At 41.1% G+C, this 18386-nt stretch overlaps 1 protein-coding gene across 1 annotated transcript; it reads left to right on the top strand.

The window, feature by feature from the left end:
- Positions 1–9817: 9817 nt before the first annotated feature.
- LOC145802445 (uncharacterized) lies at positions 9818–10500 on the top strand. Its single transcript, XM_082895160.1, has 3 exons — positions 9818–10048; positions 10153–10293; positions 10411–10500. The coding sequence occupies exons 1-3, from the start codon at positions 9818–9820 to the stop codon at positions 10498–10500; spliced, it is 462 nt and encodes a 153-aa protein (XP_082751286.1).
- The last annotated feature ends 7886 nt before the right edge of the window (positions 10501–18386 follow it).

Raw genomic sequence — 18386 nt, 5'->3', positions numbered from 1 at the left:
CTTGGGACACCATTTTCCGGTATAGGAGACGTGCCAAGTTCAAGATCTTTGGTTAGGAAGTTTTCGGAGTTGAACTACATCGCTATTTGTTTTATTGATTACATGTAAATGCAAACCGAGAGCTTTACTGGTAAAAGAGTTAAAACTCTTCTTATGTGTAACCAAGTAGCAACTTGGAAAGATGTAAGCCCGCAGGGTATTTTATTATTTTTGTAAACATTTGTCACTTATATGAAATACTCTTTTGTAATATTAACTCTGATGTATGTATGGAAAAGTGACCTATCTTTCATTTATATAGAACAATTAGATGTTGGATTTATGTATTATTTTGAGGGCGTTACATTGCTGGAGTGACCAAGTGTCCGCTCGAGCGACCTTCATTGCATTTGGCTCTAGAGGCCATCGAGTGCACATTTCATGCATTCAAAAGTTTTGCAGAGTTTTGCAGACCGCTCGAGCGATAAAGAGTTCGCTCGAGCAACCTCAATTCCTTTTGCAATTGGATTGAATGATCATTAAGCCTACATTTTGACCATCTAGTACTTTTGTAAACCATGTGGTTTGCTCGAGCGACCAATAGTGCACTCGAGCAAACTGTCTTGTTTTAGCATATTTTGAAAAGTTATATTCTGATCATACCTTTGTTCTCACTTCTTTTTGAGCATTCTTAGGCATGAATTAAGCCTCATGATTGACTTAATAAGTGAGAAGTGGACATAAAGGAAATTGTTTAAGAAAAGTATGATCTGATTGAGCAATGTGCTTCAATATATGTATATGTTTATGAATTGTGTAGGTTGATCCACGGAGACGTATCAACAACTTGATCGCTGTGAGTAATATCGTAGTAAAGATATTTGCTTATGTTCTATTTTTTGACTGTTCCAACATAGTAAGTTTTACGAACTTTTGATTTTGAAAGTATGAATGAGCCTTCTATCTGTTCGAACAACATGATATCTATTAATGGAAATGAATAAGTACGAGTATGTGAAATGGACCCAAGATCATTATTTATATTTGTAAGATGGACCCAAGGTCGTTCTGAATATCTAATAAGCCTGAATATCTGTTATGTATTGACCAAATGATCATTATTCGCCAAGTATGATCTATTCTGTTCTACGTATCTATGATATGATGGACCCGAGATTGTTTTGTCAAGTTTTGGAACCGAGGTCATTCTGCTATGACAAGAATTTGACTATGAGAATAACTATATTAAATAATAGAACTCATTCATGTAACCTCTTTAATCTAATGTTATTCACTGGGCTTTAGCTCAATCCGTTATATATGTATGTAGGTAAGTAGCGGGACGTCCAACTCTAGTGAACCTATGGAAAATTACCATGTTTTGTGAAGTCAGCCAAGAGTGCCTCTCGAATGAGGCTTTTGTCTTTTTCGTTTTTGTTGGTCATGTTTGACCATGTTTTGTATTTAATTCTTTATGTGTTGGAAGATGATGATATGTACTCTTGAATGATTTTTGGATGTGTAATATCTACTTGTATATGTTTGAATATGAGTTATTAACGTATCAGATTTGTTTTTGTTTATGCCATATACGCATAGCTCATTGGATAATTTAAAATATTCTGCTTCCACTTTTGGGTCCATATATTTAATTATGATTTGAACTTCTGTCTGAGGCCGTAGGTAATCTCATGATTACTAGTCGGTTATGATCCAAACCTCTAGGGACGGGTTCGGGTCGTGACAAAGTGGCATCAGAGCACAAGTTAATAACTCGCACACACTTGTTCAAATGAGCAATAAGGTGTCTAGATAAGACTTAAGAGTGCAATCATTTGAAAAATGTATGCTTGTGTGTATTAAGATTATGTGAATATGTGAAATATGAACTGTTGTGCCTATGTGTATATGTGCAAACTTTCTGTGTTTATTATAATACAAGTTCATAAAGATCATGATGAGATAGAAGAGTCTTCGACTGCTCATTTGGATAGAATGGAAAGAATGATTAAGGATATGGATGAGTCGCTAAGGCAATAATAATAACAACCGCCCCACCTCCACCAATGCCTGTACAACTCCGCTACAAGAACATCAAGCGGATGACTGCACAATTGCTTTAACTAAAGAGTTTAAAAGGATGAAACCTCCATTGTTCTAGGGAGGAGTTGATCCTCTAAAAGCTGAGGCTTGGGCTCTTGGTGTTGAAGAGCTAGTCGACGTATTTCTGTGCATTGATTCACAGAAAGTTCTGTTAGCGGCCTTTACCTTCGAAGGTGAAGCCCATAGATGAGATGGTAGATGTTAGTCTAGGATCAGAATGTGGGAATTAGTTGGGCATGATTTCTTGAGATCTTCTACAAGAAGTACTTTCCTCATTGCATCCAAGATCAGAATGTATCTGAATTTGAAAGGTTCAAGCAAGGAAATCAAACAGTAGCCGAATATGAGGCATAGTTTACTGAGTTGGCCAGGTTCGCACCATACATGGTCGATACAGATTATAAGAAGGCGAGGAAATTTGAAGGTAGACTTCAAGGTGCAATCTAAGAAAAAGTGAATGTTATGAAATTGTCGAAGTAGGTGGATGCTTTAGACAGGGCTTTAATGTTTGAATCAAATATCGTTTCACACAACTGACCATTTGAATGGAAAAGGGAAGAGGCATGGCTCTTATTCTAATAAGAGATCCAGATCTTCAAAGAAGAAAAATCTGGGAACATCTAGTGCTTCCAACTTTACAAGAGATTCTGCACCAACATGTAATGAATGTGAAACATCGGGGAGTCTACTACCGTACTTCTAGGGCATGCTTTAGATGTGGTAAGACAGGGCACGTGGTCAAAGATTGCCCCACAAATTGAACAAAGAAGTGGAAGACCAGCTGCTAGTTTGACTGGATCAGTTCCCATGCTAGAAAACACTGCAAGACTTGCTGCTACAAGAGATACACTCTGACAAGGGAAAGTTTTTGCACTCATCCCAGGGGATACACAAAATACTGAGGCCATTGTCTTAGGTACTCTTTTTATTTTGCAATCAAGATGCTTATGTGCTAATTGACTCAGGTTTGACACATTATTTTGTATCTACTATATTTGCACATAGACTGAATAGACCTATGGAATCACTGCCTTATGTGTTATGTGTATCTACTCCATCTGGGGAATCTGTTTTGTGTACTTCTGTGTATCATACTTGTGAAATTATTGTTAAGAATGCTACATTATATGTGGATTTATTACCTGTTGACATGAGACATTTTGAAGTAATTTTGGGAATGGATTGGTTGTCAAGATATTGTGCTACCATTGATTGTGTGACAAAATAAGTTTTGTTTAGACCTCCGGGACAAGATAAATTTTGTTTGAGGGTAATGGCGTAGTACCTCCACCCTATTTTATGTTGGCAACGAAAGCATATAGACTACTTAAGGGGGTGATACTGGGCTTATCTATATAGTATTTTAATTGTTCAATCTATGGATACTATGTTAGATGATATAGCAATAGTTATAGAATTCCCAAATGTGTTTTCGAAGGAATTGCCAGGGGAATTGGTTGATGGAGAAATCGAATTTACTATTGAAGTTATGCCGGATACCCAACCTATCTCAAAGATCGCATATAGAATGTCAACAACTGAAATAAAAGAATTGATGGTTTAGTTACAAGATTTGCTTGATAAGGGATTTATCCGACCTAGTACTTCGCCGTGGGGTTCACCAGTTCTATTTCGTCGGAATCACACGAATAAATACGTGATTGCTAATCTCATACTCTGGAGGCTTTCTTCGTACATCAGCATAATTCTTCTCGGAAGTGTCTTGCACAATTTTGGGTCCAAGTAAAGCTCTATCTCCGGCTTATGTCCAACAAATTGGTGATCTACACTTCCTGCCATACAATGCTTCATACGGTGCCATACTGATGCTGGAATGGAAGATGTTATTGTCTGCAAATTCAGCTAGTGGTAAATAATCTTCCCAGCTCCCTTGAAAATCTAAAGCACACATTCGGAGCATGTCTTCCAAGGTTTGTATGGTTCGTTCTGATTGCATGTCTGTTTGTGGATGGAACACGATACTGAACCTTAGTTCTATTTCCATTGCTCTCTGTAAGCTTTTCCACAATCTAGATACAAATTTTGGATCTTTATCCGGAACAATGGATACCGGAACCCCATGTAAACAAACAAACACATCAATATATATAGTGGCCAATCTATAAGCATCAAAAGTGGTCTTTACAGGTGAAATGTGCAGATTTAGTCAGTCTACTAACCATGACCCAAATAGAATCCATACCTCTAGAAATTCGAGGTAGGCCAATAACGAAATCCATGGTCACTTGTTCCCACTTCCATTCTAGAATAGGGAAAGGTTGAAGCAAACCACCTGGTTTTTGGTGCTCAGCCTTAACTTGTTGACACTGAAGGCACTTAGACACATAGTTTTCAATTTCTTTCTTCATTTTGGGCCACCAATAGCTTTTCTTTAGATCTCGATACATTTTGTTATTGCCCGAATGCATAGCAAACACCGATTTGTGAGCTTCATCTAGGATTCTTTCCTTTAGTTCAAGAATGTTCGGGACACACATTCAGTTTTGAAATCACAATGCTTCATTCTCAATACTGAATTCTGGTTTCGGGTTTAATTCAAAATCATCAATTATTTTCTTGAGGAACTCATCCTATTTTTGCCTTTGCTTGATTTCATTAATTATTGTTGGTTAAGCAGAAATGGCAGCCATTAACCCAACTTGTTCATGTAACACAACTTTAATCTTGGCTTTCTCAAAATCTCGCAAGATCTCCTTCTGTTTAGTGAGTAGGCAAGCTAGGCTCCCCGTTTCTGCTCAAAGCATCAGCAACTGTATTGGCCTTCCCAGGGTGATACCGAATATGAAGGTCATAATCTTTTATTAGTTCAAGCCATCTTCTCTGCTGCATATTCAACTCTTTCTGTGTAAAGAAATACTTCAAACTTTTGTGATCCTGTAGACTTCGCATTTTGCCCCATACAAGTAATGATTCAAATTTTCAAAGCAAACACAACTGCGACCAATTCTAGGTCATGTGTTGGGTGGTTCTTCTCATGTGGTCTTAATTGTCGGGAGGCATAAGCAATCACTCTTCCATTCTACATTAATACACATCTCAAACCTTTATAAGAAGCATCACTATAAATCACGAAGTCTTCGGTACCTGTGGACAATGTTAACACCGGTGCAGAAGTCAATCTTGTTAACAATGATAAACTGTTTTATCATGAGCATGGAATGAGAATACTCCTCTTTAGTCTTGTCATTAAGGATCTGTCTAATACTTCCACGTAAATAGGCAATTTCAGTATGCCTACTCGATCAAACACCTCCAAATCCAGTCCACCTTCAAATTTTCGTGCTTTCTTGTAATCAGTATCCACCATATGTGGTGCAAATTGTGCCAGTTTGGTGAATTTGGCTTCATACTCAACTATAGACATTCTTCCCTATTTAAGTTCCTAAAACTCAGACACTTTCCGATCCTTGAAACATTGGGAAAAATATTTATCATAGAAGATCGCATTAAACTGTGCCCACGTCATATTCCCATTGCCACTTCAAATCAGTGACCACCACCTTCGGGCTTCATCCTTCAGAGTATAGGTGGCTAGGAGGACTTTCTGGACATCAGAACAAGGAAACACTTCATATAGCTTCTCCATTTCAAGTAACCACGTCTCTGCTTTCAACGGTTCAATTCCACCATAGAATGTCGGCGGTTTCATTTTCATGAACTTTTGTGTCAAGTTGATGATGTCATTATTATCTGTTTCGGCATGCACAGACGGGGGTGGAGGGGGCAAAGGTTGTTGTCTTTACTGTTGTGTCAAGGTTTCAGTCAATGCTGCAAGCATTTGTTCCATTCGGCCCATGCGGGCCTCTGAAGATTCACTTACATCACTTCCCCTTGCATTCTCCATGTTGCTATAAGGACATCAAATGATAACAAACATAGGCATAATCTTATTCATTTCTTTCAATTCATTTGCTCAATTTACATTCAGTTCTCATATTCATTTGACTTATCATACACTCACACATGCAGATGGAATGCCCCTAACTATTACTAGGACATCCTAAGCTCATATGGACTTTTTTTTTTTGAACTGGAAGCTCATATGGACTTGTGTGTGCGGTATAACACGTGCTCTGATACCACTCTGTCACAGTCCAAACCCACCCCTGTAGGTTTAGCATCGTAATCGACTAGTAATCTGTGGATTACCAAAGGCCTCTTAACAGATAAGCATATAATAAGGGGCTGCGAAAGCAGATGTACAAATCATAAATAGTCTAATGAGCTGTGTCGATAAACATGGGACAGAAAATTTCAAAACTTGTATACAGATAAGCGTGTCGATCAAGGATATCATAAATACAAACATTTACAAGAGCGTAATATCCAGGACCCAACTGTACAACACAAACAGAGACTAACATAAGTAAAAAAACAACCATGTAACTAGACTTCAATCGGAACCACCTCAGGAGGCACAACGGTTGACTGAAAAAAATAGAAATGAAAGCCATCAACTTTGGCCCTGATCACGCACCGACACACCTACATACATAATATAAACTGTGAGCGAAAGCTCAGTGAACAATAACAGAGTAAAGGGGTTTCAATGAATGAGTCCGTACAGATTCAGAATTCAGAATTCAGTTTCGTATCAAATTCTTAATTTGTCCAGATCATATGTAGAAATTATAAGTCATGTATAAGTATACATGGTACATCCACAAGCACTAACTGAGCAAATACAGAACAGTTGCAGACATGTGAGGGTTACGAATAACCAGTTCCATAAAGGAACCTCCAGATCCGGGTAACAGAGAATAAACACGCTGAGCCCCATGATGGAGCCTCCGGTACGGGTAACAAAGTGCAGATAGATTAAGTTCCATGATGGAACCTCGAATACTGGGTAACAGCCAACACATATCACATGATGCTAAGGATGCCACGAATACATATCGGAAATTGGACATTCATTCATTGTATAGAATATAGCATATTAGAAAACATATCTTATTTTATCACACAGAAAATAAATACAGTTGAACATAACTTTACTAAGTTATTACTCACAATTGGCCTTGAGATAGACAGACGAAGCAGCTTGGTCAAACGGTACGCGGCACGTGACCTACACGACACACAATAGATACATACTTGAAACACACATTCGAATTGTATATAACTTATGTTGTTTGCTCTTAGTGTGTTTCTAACCTTTAATCCTCATTATGGAGTCTTAAACATGGCCTAGGAATGCCTAGGATGGAATGAGGATGCAAGAATGCATTGGAAAACATTTCTTAAAACTTGCTGAAAATAAGGTCTACGCTCGAGCGTGGCTTTCCCCACTCGAGTGGACATGCAGACAATGAAGCTCCGCTCGAGTATGGCTTTTCCCGCTCGAGCGGACTGTAAACTTTTGAAAAAGTACTGGATGCGTGATTTTCACGCTCGACGGGCGCTCGACCTACACTCAAGCGTGAGACCCAGACCCTCGCTCGAGCGTGAATTCTCTCGCTCGAGCAGACTGTGAAACACACAAACTTCTAGGTATATGCATTTCATGCTCGAGCGTAACCATCTTCGCTCGAGCGGAAGTGCATGTACTCAGAGTTCACGCTCGAGCGTAAAGTTCCCTGCTCAAGCGTGGATCGAAAATCTGGAATTTCCAGATTGATCCTCAAGCTCAAAACTTAAGCTCAAATGCATCAAACTCAATTTTCTGCGCCCAAAACTTTGGAAAACACCAAAAGACTCATAAAATAACATGTTTAAAGCGTCATTTCAAGAAATCATGGCCCAAAATGATACCAATTGTGCAAAATTCAACATGAAGCTCAAGGATAATTTATGAACACAACACACATCAATTTTTCTTGAATCAAACACTCCCAAAACATAATCAAACTTGGTAATTCAATGGAAAACATGATGAATGACCAAAATGTAAGTGATGTTAACACATGCATGGAAGAAACCTTTGAAATCATGCTCAATTTGCAAGAAAATGTACATGCATGCATGGTATGGTCTAATTCTAGCACATTTCCTATATGAATTCACTTAGTTCACTAATAATCTTGATGAATCTAACTCAATTACTCAATGAATAGCTTAGTCTCTTACCTAGAGGCTTCAATCTACAAAATTAAGATTGAGGCTCTATAATCTTCTTCAATTAACAACAATCCTCAGCACCTCCTTGAGTTTGTGCTCAATCTCCAATTCTTGAACAAAATTTCCCCTCCTCTCACCCTCTCTCACGTTTTTCTCCCTTAGAATAGGCTCAAGTGTGATCAAAATGAAAAAAAGGGGTGAGTGGGAAAGCAAGTGGTCAATGAGGCCACTAAGGCCTTAATTAGGCCATTAAACAAAAATGTACTTAATAGGGTTAATCAGTGGGCATTAATTTAATCTAATTTAATCGCTCCAAATCGAATTTCAATTAAACCTACAGTAAAATTCTATAAATCCTAATTAGCACATAAACCAAGTCAATTTATGGTTCGGACGTCGATAAGGCTTTCAATTCGCAAATCGAAACTAAAACATGAACAAATCTTTCTACACCGAACAGATAGAGACACAAAAATAATGCAGTACACATGCAAATAAATTCAAAATCCCTCTTAAATTACTATTAGGCATAATTAAGTACGGATTGACATTATTCCGAGGTCGGGGTTGTTACATCTAGGATCCAGTGGCTTGGGTTGGGGGATAGGAATAGTGGGTTTTTCTTAAAATCTGTCAAGAACAATATTAATAGATGTAAAATTCTCAATGTGATGATGGAAGATGGCTCTATGTCTACCAAGGTGGAGAACATTCATGAAGCCTTTATTGGCGTCTTCACTAAACTCTTTGGTACTCCTATTCAGGATCACTATGAGGGATTTAACAGAATTAATTCTCATGTTAAGTCTAGGGTTTCTCCTGTCCAGTCTATTTTACTTGCTAGCCCTGTGACTAATAAGGAGATTAAAGATGTTTTCTGGTCTCTTAAAGCCAACAAGGCCCCTGGCCCTGATGGGTTTTCTGCTGGTTTCTTTAGAAGTTCTTGGGCCATTGTTGGTAAGGAGGTTACCCAGGCCATTTGATCCTTTTTTTAATGTAGGAAGCTCCTCAAGGAAGTTAATAGCACAATCATTCCCCTCATTCCTAAAGTCCCTAATCCTGTGAAGGTTGGGGATTACAGGCCAATATCTTGCTGCAATACGATCTACAAGTGTGTTGCTGAAATCATTGCTAATAGAATCAAGGTTATCGTTCCTAACCATATTGACCCTGTTCAATCTGCATTTGTGCATGGTAGGGGAATCTCTGATAACATCTTCTTGTCTCAAGAACTCATGAGGGGCTATCATAGAAGCTCTTCTATCCCCAAATGTGCCATGAAGGTTGATATTATAAAAGCTTATGATAGTGTGAGATAGGAGTTTATTATTGATATCCTTAAGGCTATGGGATTTCCCTATATTATGGTCTCTTGGATTAGAGCTTGTATTACTAGTCCGTCTTTCTCCATCTGCATTAATGGTAGTCTGCATGGCTACTTTAAAGGGGCTAGAGGTCTTAGGCAAGGAGATCCCCTGTCCCCTTATCTCTTTGTCCTGGTTATGGAAATTCTTGCCAGAATCCTTGATGAGAAATCTCAGCACCCTCATTTTAAATTTCACTGGAAGTGTGAAAGGACAAAAATTGTTAACCTATGTTTTGCTGATGATCTTATGATTTTCAGCAAATGTGATGTTTCACTATGAATTTAATTATGGAAGGGTTGGAGGAGTTTAGTAGCCTTTTTGGTCTTATCCCAAATCCTAGTAAAAGCAATATGTATTTCTCTGGTTGTAACAACAATCTTAGGGAGGATCTTCTCCGTGTTGCTAAGTTTATTGAGGGGACTTTACCTGTCAAGTACCTTGGTGTCCCTCTTAGCACAACTAAGTTGAAAGCGTCTGATTGCCAACAGCTTATTGATAAGATGATGCCAGGATCAAAAGTTGGACCAATAAGTCTTTGTCCTATGCTGGTAGGGCCCAACTTATTCAAACAATCGTTTTCCCTATGCTAGTGTATTGGTCTTCTTTGTTCATTCTGCCTAAGAAGGTCATTAAGGAGATTGATAGTCTCCTGAGAGCTTTCCTTTGGTCTGGTATTGAGCTTAAATATCATATTGCTAAAATATCCTGGGATAAAGTTTGTGCACTTAAATCTGAAGGTGGTCTTGGTTTCAAGTCTCTTGTGGTGTGGAATAGAGCTTCTATAGCTAAGCACATTTGGTTTCTTTTCTCACCCGGGGGGGGGGGGGGCGGGGGGAACAATCTATGTGGTGCCAATGGGTTAAGTCTTATTTGATTAAAGGTAAATGCTTCTGGAGACTTAAAGTTCCTAATGATCCATCTTGGGTTTGGAGGAAGATTCCATCTCTTAGACCTGTCATTCACCCTCTGATTGTGCATAAAATTGGTAATGGTAATTCAACCTTTTTATGGTATGATAATTTGTATCATGTGGGGCCCCTTTGGGATAAATATGTGGATTGGATTCTTTATGACTCTGGCCTTAATGGTGTCACTTGAGTCAGTTAGATTATTGAGGGAAACTCTTGGAAGTGGCCTTTCCCTAACTCATGGGAACTTCAAGAGGCCTTTCCTTATGTTGCATTGCATGACATCTCCATGTTGCATGCATTGCATTGTGTTTGGTTTGGGTGTTAAACCAAACACGAGGAACGAGGGACGTTTCATACTTGAAGTGATGAAACGTGCTTCAATTCTCGGTCGCCGACGCTCTTGATCCAACATGATAGAGTGTGAGGCATTCATGTGTTTTTGTGCACTCATTCCATGTTGATTTGTGCAATTCGGCCTCTTTGGCCATGATGCATCGAAATGCGTGATTGACGGCTCGAGGGTCGAACACTACACTCCATTGAACTTCAAACATGATAAGAGCTGTAGTTGCACAACTGTAGACGCGCCCGCGGTGGGCCTCGTGCTACAGTTCGGACTCGATTTGTGTCACGGTTCTTAATCTGAACCAAAGAGTCCAAATCTGGCAAATCGTTTGAGAAAACAGATTTTTTTGAAAAAGTAGTGCCAAACATGGACTGCTTTGCCAGATACAGAGTCGCCACCTAAATATTTTAAAATGGGGGAATTTAGGAAACCCTGACTCGGTGCCGAAGGCCACATGTCCGTCATCACCGGAGTTGTCTCGGCTCGGGAGCTTGGGTACGATTGGGGAAGGTCAGCTATGAGCACCCCCTTTCGCCCGGTCCGAAGACCGGCCTCTACTAACCGTGATATCCGTTTTTGAAAACGTTATGTGTTCTTAATCCAATTATTAGCCTAGCATTACTATGTTATGCGCGCGGCAAACAAGTATAGACTAGATTGCCTAATTTGGAAATAAACATTGCATATCCGTTTGGTTTGAAAATGCTTTGGATTTGCTACTCGCAAGTAGGCTAAAATACGGATTTCAACGAGTTTTTCCAACTCAAACAATCCAACCTTCACCCACAGGCATTCAAAACAGTTTAACACATAAGCATCTAGCCACATGTTAAGCATGCTGTCATGGTAACATTCACACTCATGTGATATGCTAAAGCGGAAATACTTACATAGTACTCCATGCCAAAACAAAGAACTTGTTAGCAAACATGCATGATCCAAGTCCATGTTAAGTGACTAATGCATCGCATACAAAATGTCGCTAAGATAGGCTCGGCTAATCCTAGACATGTCATGTGAAAATGCACGATTAACACATATTCAATTTTTGAATTGAAGTACTGATGCAGTTAGCGTGATGTACCGAGCCTAATGCATGTAATACAAATGCATGGATGCACACATGCATAGCGTAAGGTATGCTAAATTAAACGTGCCCTAATCTACCATCATAAGCAGGTAAATAAAAGGGAAGAAAGAAGTGAGGTTGGAAGACATACACACCACCCACACACACTTATTACAGATTTGCCCTCGCTCGGAGGGACTGAATAAATATTACAAATTAATTAACTACGCAAGCTAATTAATATTACAAATTAACTAATTTAATTAACAAATTAAACAAATTAATTAAAGCAGGAAAACGTCTCGGGAAACGCGCCACCATGCGCAAGCTGCCTCTGTTTTCCTCCCTTTCCTCCTCTGGAGGCTGTCAAAACCTCAGGACTACATCCTTGGACAGAGGGGATCATCACCGGCTAGATAAAATTTCCACCGGCAGTGTTGTATGGCCATCGGCACAAAGTTGAAGATGTCGGCAGAGAAAATAGTGCCGGTCGGCACATTACACTGCCGGTCGGCAGAGTATTCCTGCAGAACCTGCAACTCACAGCAACAGAGGGCAAAACAAGGCATGGCAGCATATTTCAAGGCATGTATGCACCAACCATGTCTCTTATCATTGTAATGACTCAAAGGGACATGTGCCTCGGTTCTCGGACCACCAATCACGCATTTCCATGCATGATGGCCCAAGGAACCAAGCATGCAACTTTGGTTTCAAATGCATGCAAACCAATCAAACAAATTAGGCCCAATTCCTATCACCAATTCAAGGAACAAGGCATGCATGCAAAATGCAATGCAACCTAGGCATACAAGCTAGGAATGCAACATGACATGGCAAGGCACTTATGCAATCATGCAAGCATACATAGAGCAATGCAAATGGATGGCAAGATGGACTTATACATGAATTAGGCAACTCTAAAATAGGCCTAAAACAGTGGCCAAAATGACCAAAACAAGAAGCCAAAACACATGCACACATACACATGATGGAAGGCCTACACTTGGGCACAATTTAAACAACCCTCAAGCACACTTGAAAGGGAGGAAACATGGACAATTAGCATGCAACATGAGCCCTAAAATCATGTTATAAAATGATGCCAAACCAAGCAACAAATCAAGCCAAACATGCACCAAACATGGTCTAAATACTTGAGGCGAATCATGAAGCTTTGAAGCATGTTTTATCACAACAAACATGGCATGCATTGAGCAACTAAAAACAGATTTTTAGCATGTTAAAACAAGGCCAAAGGACTCCTTAGATGGCATCTAAGTGGCCCAAATTCAAAGGCATACACCATGGCCAAAACATGGAGCATTGCAACACATGCTTTCAAAGCATTAAAGAGGCATGCAAGGCAATCAAACAAGCATGGAAATAGGACTGAAATGGCATACAAGGTGACCCCAATTCATCAAATTCATGCAAAGATGTCATGCTACACATGCACATACTCAAGGCCAACAAGCCCAAATGCAAAGGAGCCATATAATGCAAGCAAAGATCAACCCAAATGACTATGGACAGATCTAAAACATGGCAAAATAAGCATATAATCTTCACAAATACAAGCCTAAAACATGCTCCAACAAAGGCTAACAACCTAGACATGTCAAGGCACAAACATGGCATTACAAGGCAACTATGCTAAACATGCATGAAGTTCCAAAACCAACTTGAAATCATGTTATATCATGGATATATAAGCATGAAAAACAAATCAAATATGCTCAACACACACTCAAGCATAGGCTTCCTTAAGAGGCCAAAATGTGTTCTTTTCAAGGACAACAAGGAGAGGGGATGGCCCTCTCCTTCTTGGGACTTCAAAGGATCATCTTCACCACTAAAATCCCTCAAGATTTCAGTGGTGAAGAGACCTCAACACCAAAATCCCGGAGCTAACACAAAATGGCTCAAAATGAGGCCTTTTGAGGCCTAAGGGTGGTCAACACCCCTCAAACAACAAAACACTCTTAATAAACAATAAAGAGGGCTTAAAAATAGAACTTTTTTATGTTATACAATAATCACAAAAACAGCTCTAAGACTAGTAGAAAATTGATGCAAAAAAGGGGGAAAAAAGGACTAGTTTCTCACCCTTGATGCCTTCTTCAACAATGGTGCTCCAATGGCCTCCTTGAGCTTGAATCCAAGACCAAAACTTCAAAACACACTCTTTAGAACCTCAGCTCCTAGAGGAAGGTGAAACACTAGGTGTTTGTGTGCAATAGTAAGGCACAAAACACCTAGTGAACAAAATGAAAGGGAAAGAGAGATAGATTGTGTATGTCTAACCCTAACCCTAGAAAACCAGAGCTCTTCTCTGTATTTTCCTCTCTCAAAAATGTCTAAGCCTCTCTCCTTTGCCTTAGAGAGAGCTTCTCTCTATATGCCTCTTGTAAAGCTTACAAGACAAGCTTTGCAAGAGGGAGATCCCTCCATACACGTGTATGGAGGGGAGCAAAAGTTATATAGCTGTCCAAAAATATCTGCAAAAGCAGATGAACAGCAATCGGCCGGCAAAAAATGCCATCTTGGCCAAACAAAGTGCCGACCGGCACAAAAAAGTGCTGACCGGCAACAAATAGTGCCGACCGGCAAATTACATTGCCGGTGGCAGCAAAAACCAGCCGGTGGCATCTAGCCACTGCCGGTGATGGGTGGGGATGGTCTACAAGCCCCACCCTGCCTCTCAAAGGCAAGATGTAAGTGTTTGGTGCAAAACCAGACACTAAACGGTCGAGTTCGGGGATCCTGAGGCGGGGCGCGCGAGCCGAGACCTCCGGGAACTCCAAACGAACACAAACATGGATAATCACCGAGTGTTCAAACGGTGACGTCCAAGTCTTGAGGACGGTCAAAAATGGGGTGTCTACAGTTGCCCCTCTTTGACAGAACTCGAAAGTCATAACAATGACGGGAGTGAATGTCAAAGCCCAGAGACGACCCATTTTTGACAAGGCCGAAGACTTAGACAAACATGCAATACAAATAAGATATGCGCCCGGAGGCAGGGGCAAAATGCAAGACAATGCACGGAGCCGCGCATAACTTATGATCATGCAAAGAAAGCTGTAACGAAGCAAACATGCAACAGTTTTAAGCTAGCATACCAAACTACACTACAATGCAGAAAGGATGTAAGAGAATTATGGAATTCTCAATGCGTCTCACTCGGGAGATACAATACCTGTGCGGCTCGTCTGGTTGCACCAGCTTCGAATGAACCATACATACAATATCGTGCCTGCAAAGAAAACAAACTTAACAGGTACAATATGGTTAGCAACATGCATGACAATGCAAATGTGGATGCAAAACGATATGCGATATATACAAAACAATGTATAAACAATGCAAATGCAGATGCAATGTAATTGAAACAATGCAAGCTACATGCAAAGCAATTGAATCGTGATCCAATCACGAGCGGTTCGAAACCACATCTATGTCAAATAGATTGATGGAGATAACAAGTCTGTCTACCACAGAACGGTCAACTGAACTGTGAGCATTGTAGACAGACGCAAGAACAAGTATTGGGTGGAATTGACATAAGTGGGGAAACAACCCGCTGGAGAAAGGACTACGATCCTAATGCCGGATGCAAAAATTACACTACAATGTAATACATGAATATGACACGCAGGCCAAACCAAATCTTGCTTAGGAAAGGCGTGCATACATACAAGCCATGTGTAACACAGAAAAGGTGCCGCAACCCTCAACCAACATATCAACGTGGAATCGGCGCGATACACATACAGAACTGTGTTTTAACATGAAAAGTAAGGGCACATACCAGACCAAGCTCAACCTGGAAAGGCGCAAGCCAAAGGCGGAAGGTGATGCAATGAATGCATGCAATCTACAATGCAATATCTACAAATATGCAATGGAATGGATATGGATACAATGGATATGGCACGCAAGCCAAACCAAATCTTGCCTAGGAAAGGCATGCACACGTACGAGCCATGTGTAACACAGAAAAGGGTGCTGCAACCCTCAACCAACATATCAGCGTGGAATCGGCGCGATACACATACAGAACTGTGTTTTAACATGAAATGTAAGGACACATACCAGACCAAGCTCAACCTGGAAAGGCGCAAGCCATAGGCGGAAGGTGATGCAATGAATGCATGCGAGCTACAATGGAAATGCATGACAATGCACTATGATGCAATGACTATGATTGCAACTTTCCCTATCTTACCAACAGGGTGATATACTAGGTTGGTTCAGTATCCAGAATTGAGGCGTAGACAAGCCGCCTCAACCTATGGGGCTTCCATACAGATTTCAAGCCGAGGGTAAACCCCTGGGTATTTAAACCAGACTTTAGTCTCAGAACTCCCGAACCTTTGCGTTCTAGGCATAAGCCGTTCGAACTCTAGTTTCCACTGTCCCAGTTGGTCTTCTAGGAACTCATCGCAAGCACAGACAGGTGGCTTTACCAGACCACCGAAAAGTCGTTCGGGCACGACAAACACCGAAGGAATTGCACCTTCAGAGGATTTAAGGTCTCCTAGACCGGGATGCAAAATGTATGCATGACAATGCATGTTTTTGGTTTTTTTTTTTTGAAATGCAAATGATGCACGTGATGCATGTTGCATGGAATGCGCGACTACACGCGGCTTAAGATATGTACAAAGCAATAGTGTGCACACCAATGCACTAAAGGTCTTGCACCTTCCAAGGATTTAAGGTCTCCTAGACCGTACGTGTTTAAGGTCTCGCCAGACCATGCGTGTTTAAGGTCTCGCCAGACCGCGGGGGTATTTACAAGACGCGTGACAATGCGCTAAAGGTTTCGCACCTCCAAAGGATTTAAGGTCTCCTAGACCGTGCGTGTTTAAGGTCTCACTAGACCATGCGTTGCACGATGGTATGATGCGCAAGATAGCGCTATGCGTTAGGCAACGCGAGTGCACAGGACAGTGCGATGGAATGCATGCAAAATGCAATGAGATGCGCAAAACAGCGCGAACAATTTTGAAATGCACAAAACAGTGCAATGCGCAGAACAGCGCGAGGTTTGAAATGCACAAAACAGTGCAATGCGCAGAACAGCACGAGGTTTGAAATGCACAAAACAGTGCGATGCGCAGAACAGCGCGAACAATACAATGCACAAAACAGTGCGATGCGCAGAACAGCGCGAACGATACAATGCACAAAACAGTGCGATGCGCAAAATAGCGCGAACAAATGCAATGCACTAACAAGTGCAATTGAGGTGCGCAAGATAGCGCGAACAAATGCAATGCACTAACAAGTGCAATTGAGGTGCGCAAGATAGCGCGAACAAATGCAATGCACTAACAAGTGCAATTGAGGTGCGCAAGATAGCGCGAACAAATGCAATGCACAAAACAGTGCGATGCGCAAAATAGCGCGAACAAATGCAATGCACTAACAAGTGCAATTGAGGTGCGCAAGATAGCGCGAACAAATGCAATGCACTAACAAGTGCAATTGAGGTGCGCAAGATAGCGCGAACAAATGCAATGCACTAACAAGTGCAATTGAGGTGCGCAAGATAGCGCGAACAAATGCAATGCACAAAACAGTGCGATGCGCAAAATAGTGCGAAGGAAATGTGATGCACAAAACAGTGCGATGCCAAGTGTGACGTGCATGCCACACGGAGTGTAAATGGGCTTAAATGCGCCACAACGCACGTATTCCGGAATGCATGACAATGCATGGAATGGAAATGCAATGATGATGCATGAGAAATGTGCACGACAATGCAAAGGGGTGCGTGTTGCAACGAATGTAACACGCGCATAACAATGCAAATGTGCGGCGCACGACAGTGCGATGTAATGCACCGAAGTAGTGTGATGAATTTGTGCAACACACATGGAGCAACCTTTGAATTCAAAAAGGATACAAAAGGGATACGCCTTGCACGAATTCGAGTGCCACGCACTGGAGACACGGCCCGAAGTCAAAACGGAGGCCGGTTGAATGTCGGAGATGCACTTTCTTGCACTTTCTTCAGCTATGAAGACCAAAAACAACTCAAATGGCCTAAACAAGGCTGTGGGAACCCCACCGGCCGAAAGGGGAGGCCACCGGCTGTCCATCGGCACAAAAACAATTCCGTCGGCACAAAAAAGTGCCGGCCGGCACAAAACATTGCCGACCGGCAAACAGTTGCTGGTGCGGGGCAGTTTTGTCTTTCCACCTCGTATGTTATAAAATAGGGCTTCATGCCCTATTTTCTCACTTCTCCACCGCCGAAATCCCTTGTTCTCTCTCTCTAGAGTGCTTCTCTCTCATTTTTCGCCCGTTTCTTCGCGTTCTACGCTCGTTTCGTCGTCGGATTCGCGATCCTCTTCGCGTTTCGAACATTTTCCACCGATCACATGCTCGTTTTGGTGCCTCGTTCGGCGTTCTCGCCTTCTCGGGGTTTGTTTCCCTCACTTTGCTCTTCATTTCCGTGCCTCTTCACATTCTGGCCTCCCCGGCCATTTCCGACCCTCTCGGGAGTTGACTTTTCA

This window comes from Camellia sinensis, chromosome 11, assembly GCF_055761805.1.
Source record: "Camellia sinensis isolate YWXY chromosome 11, ASM5576180v1, whole genome shotgun sequence".
Lineage (NCBI taxonomy): Eukaryota > Viridiplantae > Streptophyta > Magnoliopsida > Ericales > Theaceae > Camellia > Camellia sinensis.
This window is presented reverse-complemented; position numbering and strand designations above follow the sequence as displayed.

Coding starts and splice junctions, on each gene's coding strand:
- LOC145802445 (XM_082895160.1), top strand. CDS start 9,818: ATGGAAGGGTTGGAGGAGTTTAGTAGCCTTTTTGGTCTTATCCCAAAT. Junction 10,049..10,152: donor AGATGATGCCAGGATCAAAA/GTTGGACCAATA, acceptor ATTCTGCCTAAG/AAGGTCATTAAGGAGATTGA. Junction 10,294..10,410: donor TTGGTTTCAAGTCTCTTGTG/GTGTGGAATAGA, acceptor ATTTGATTAAAG/GTAAATGCTTCTGGAGACTT.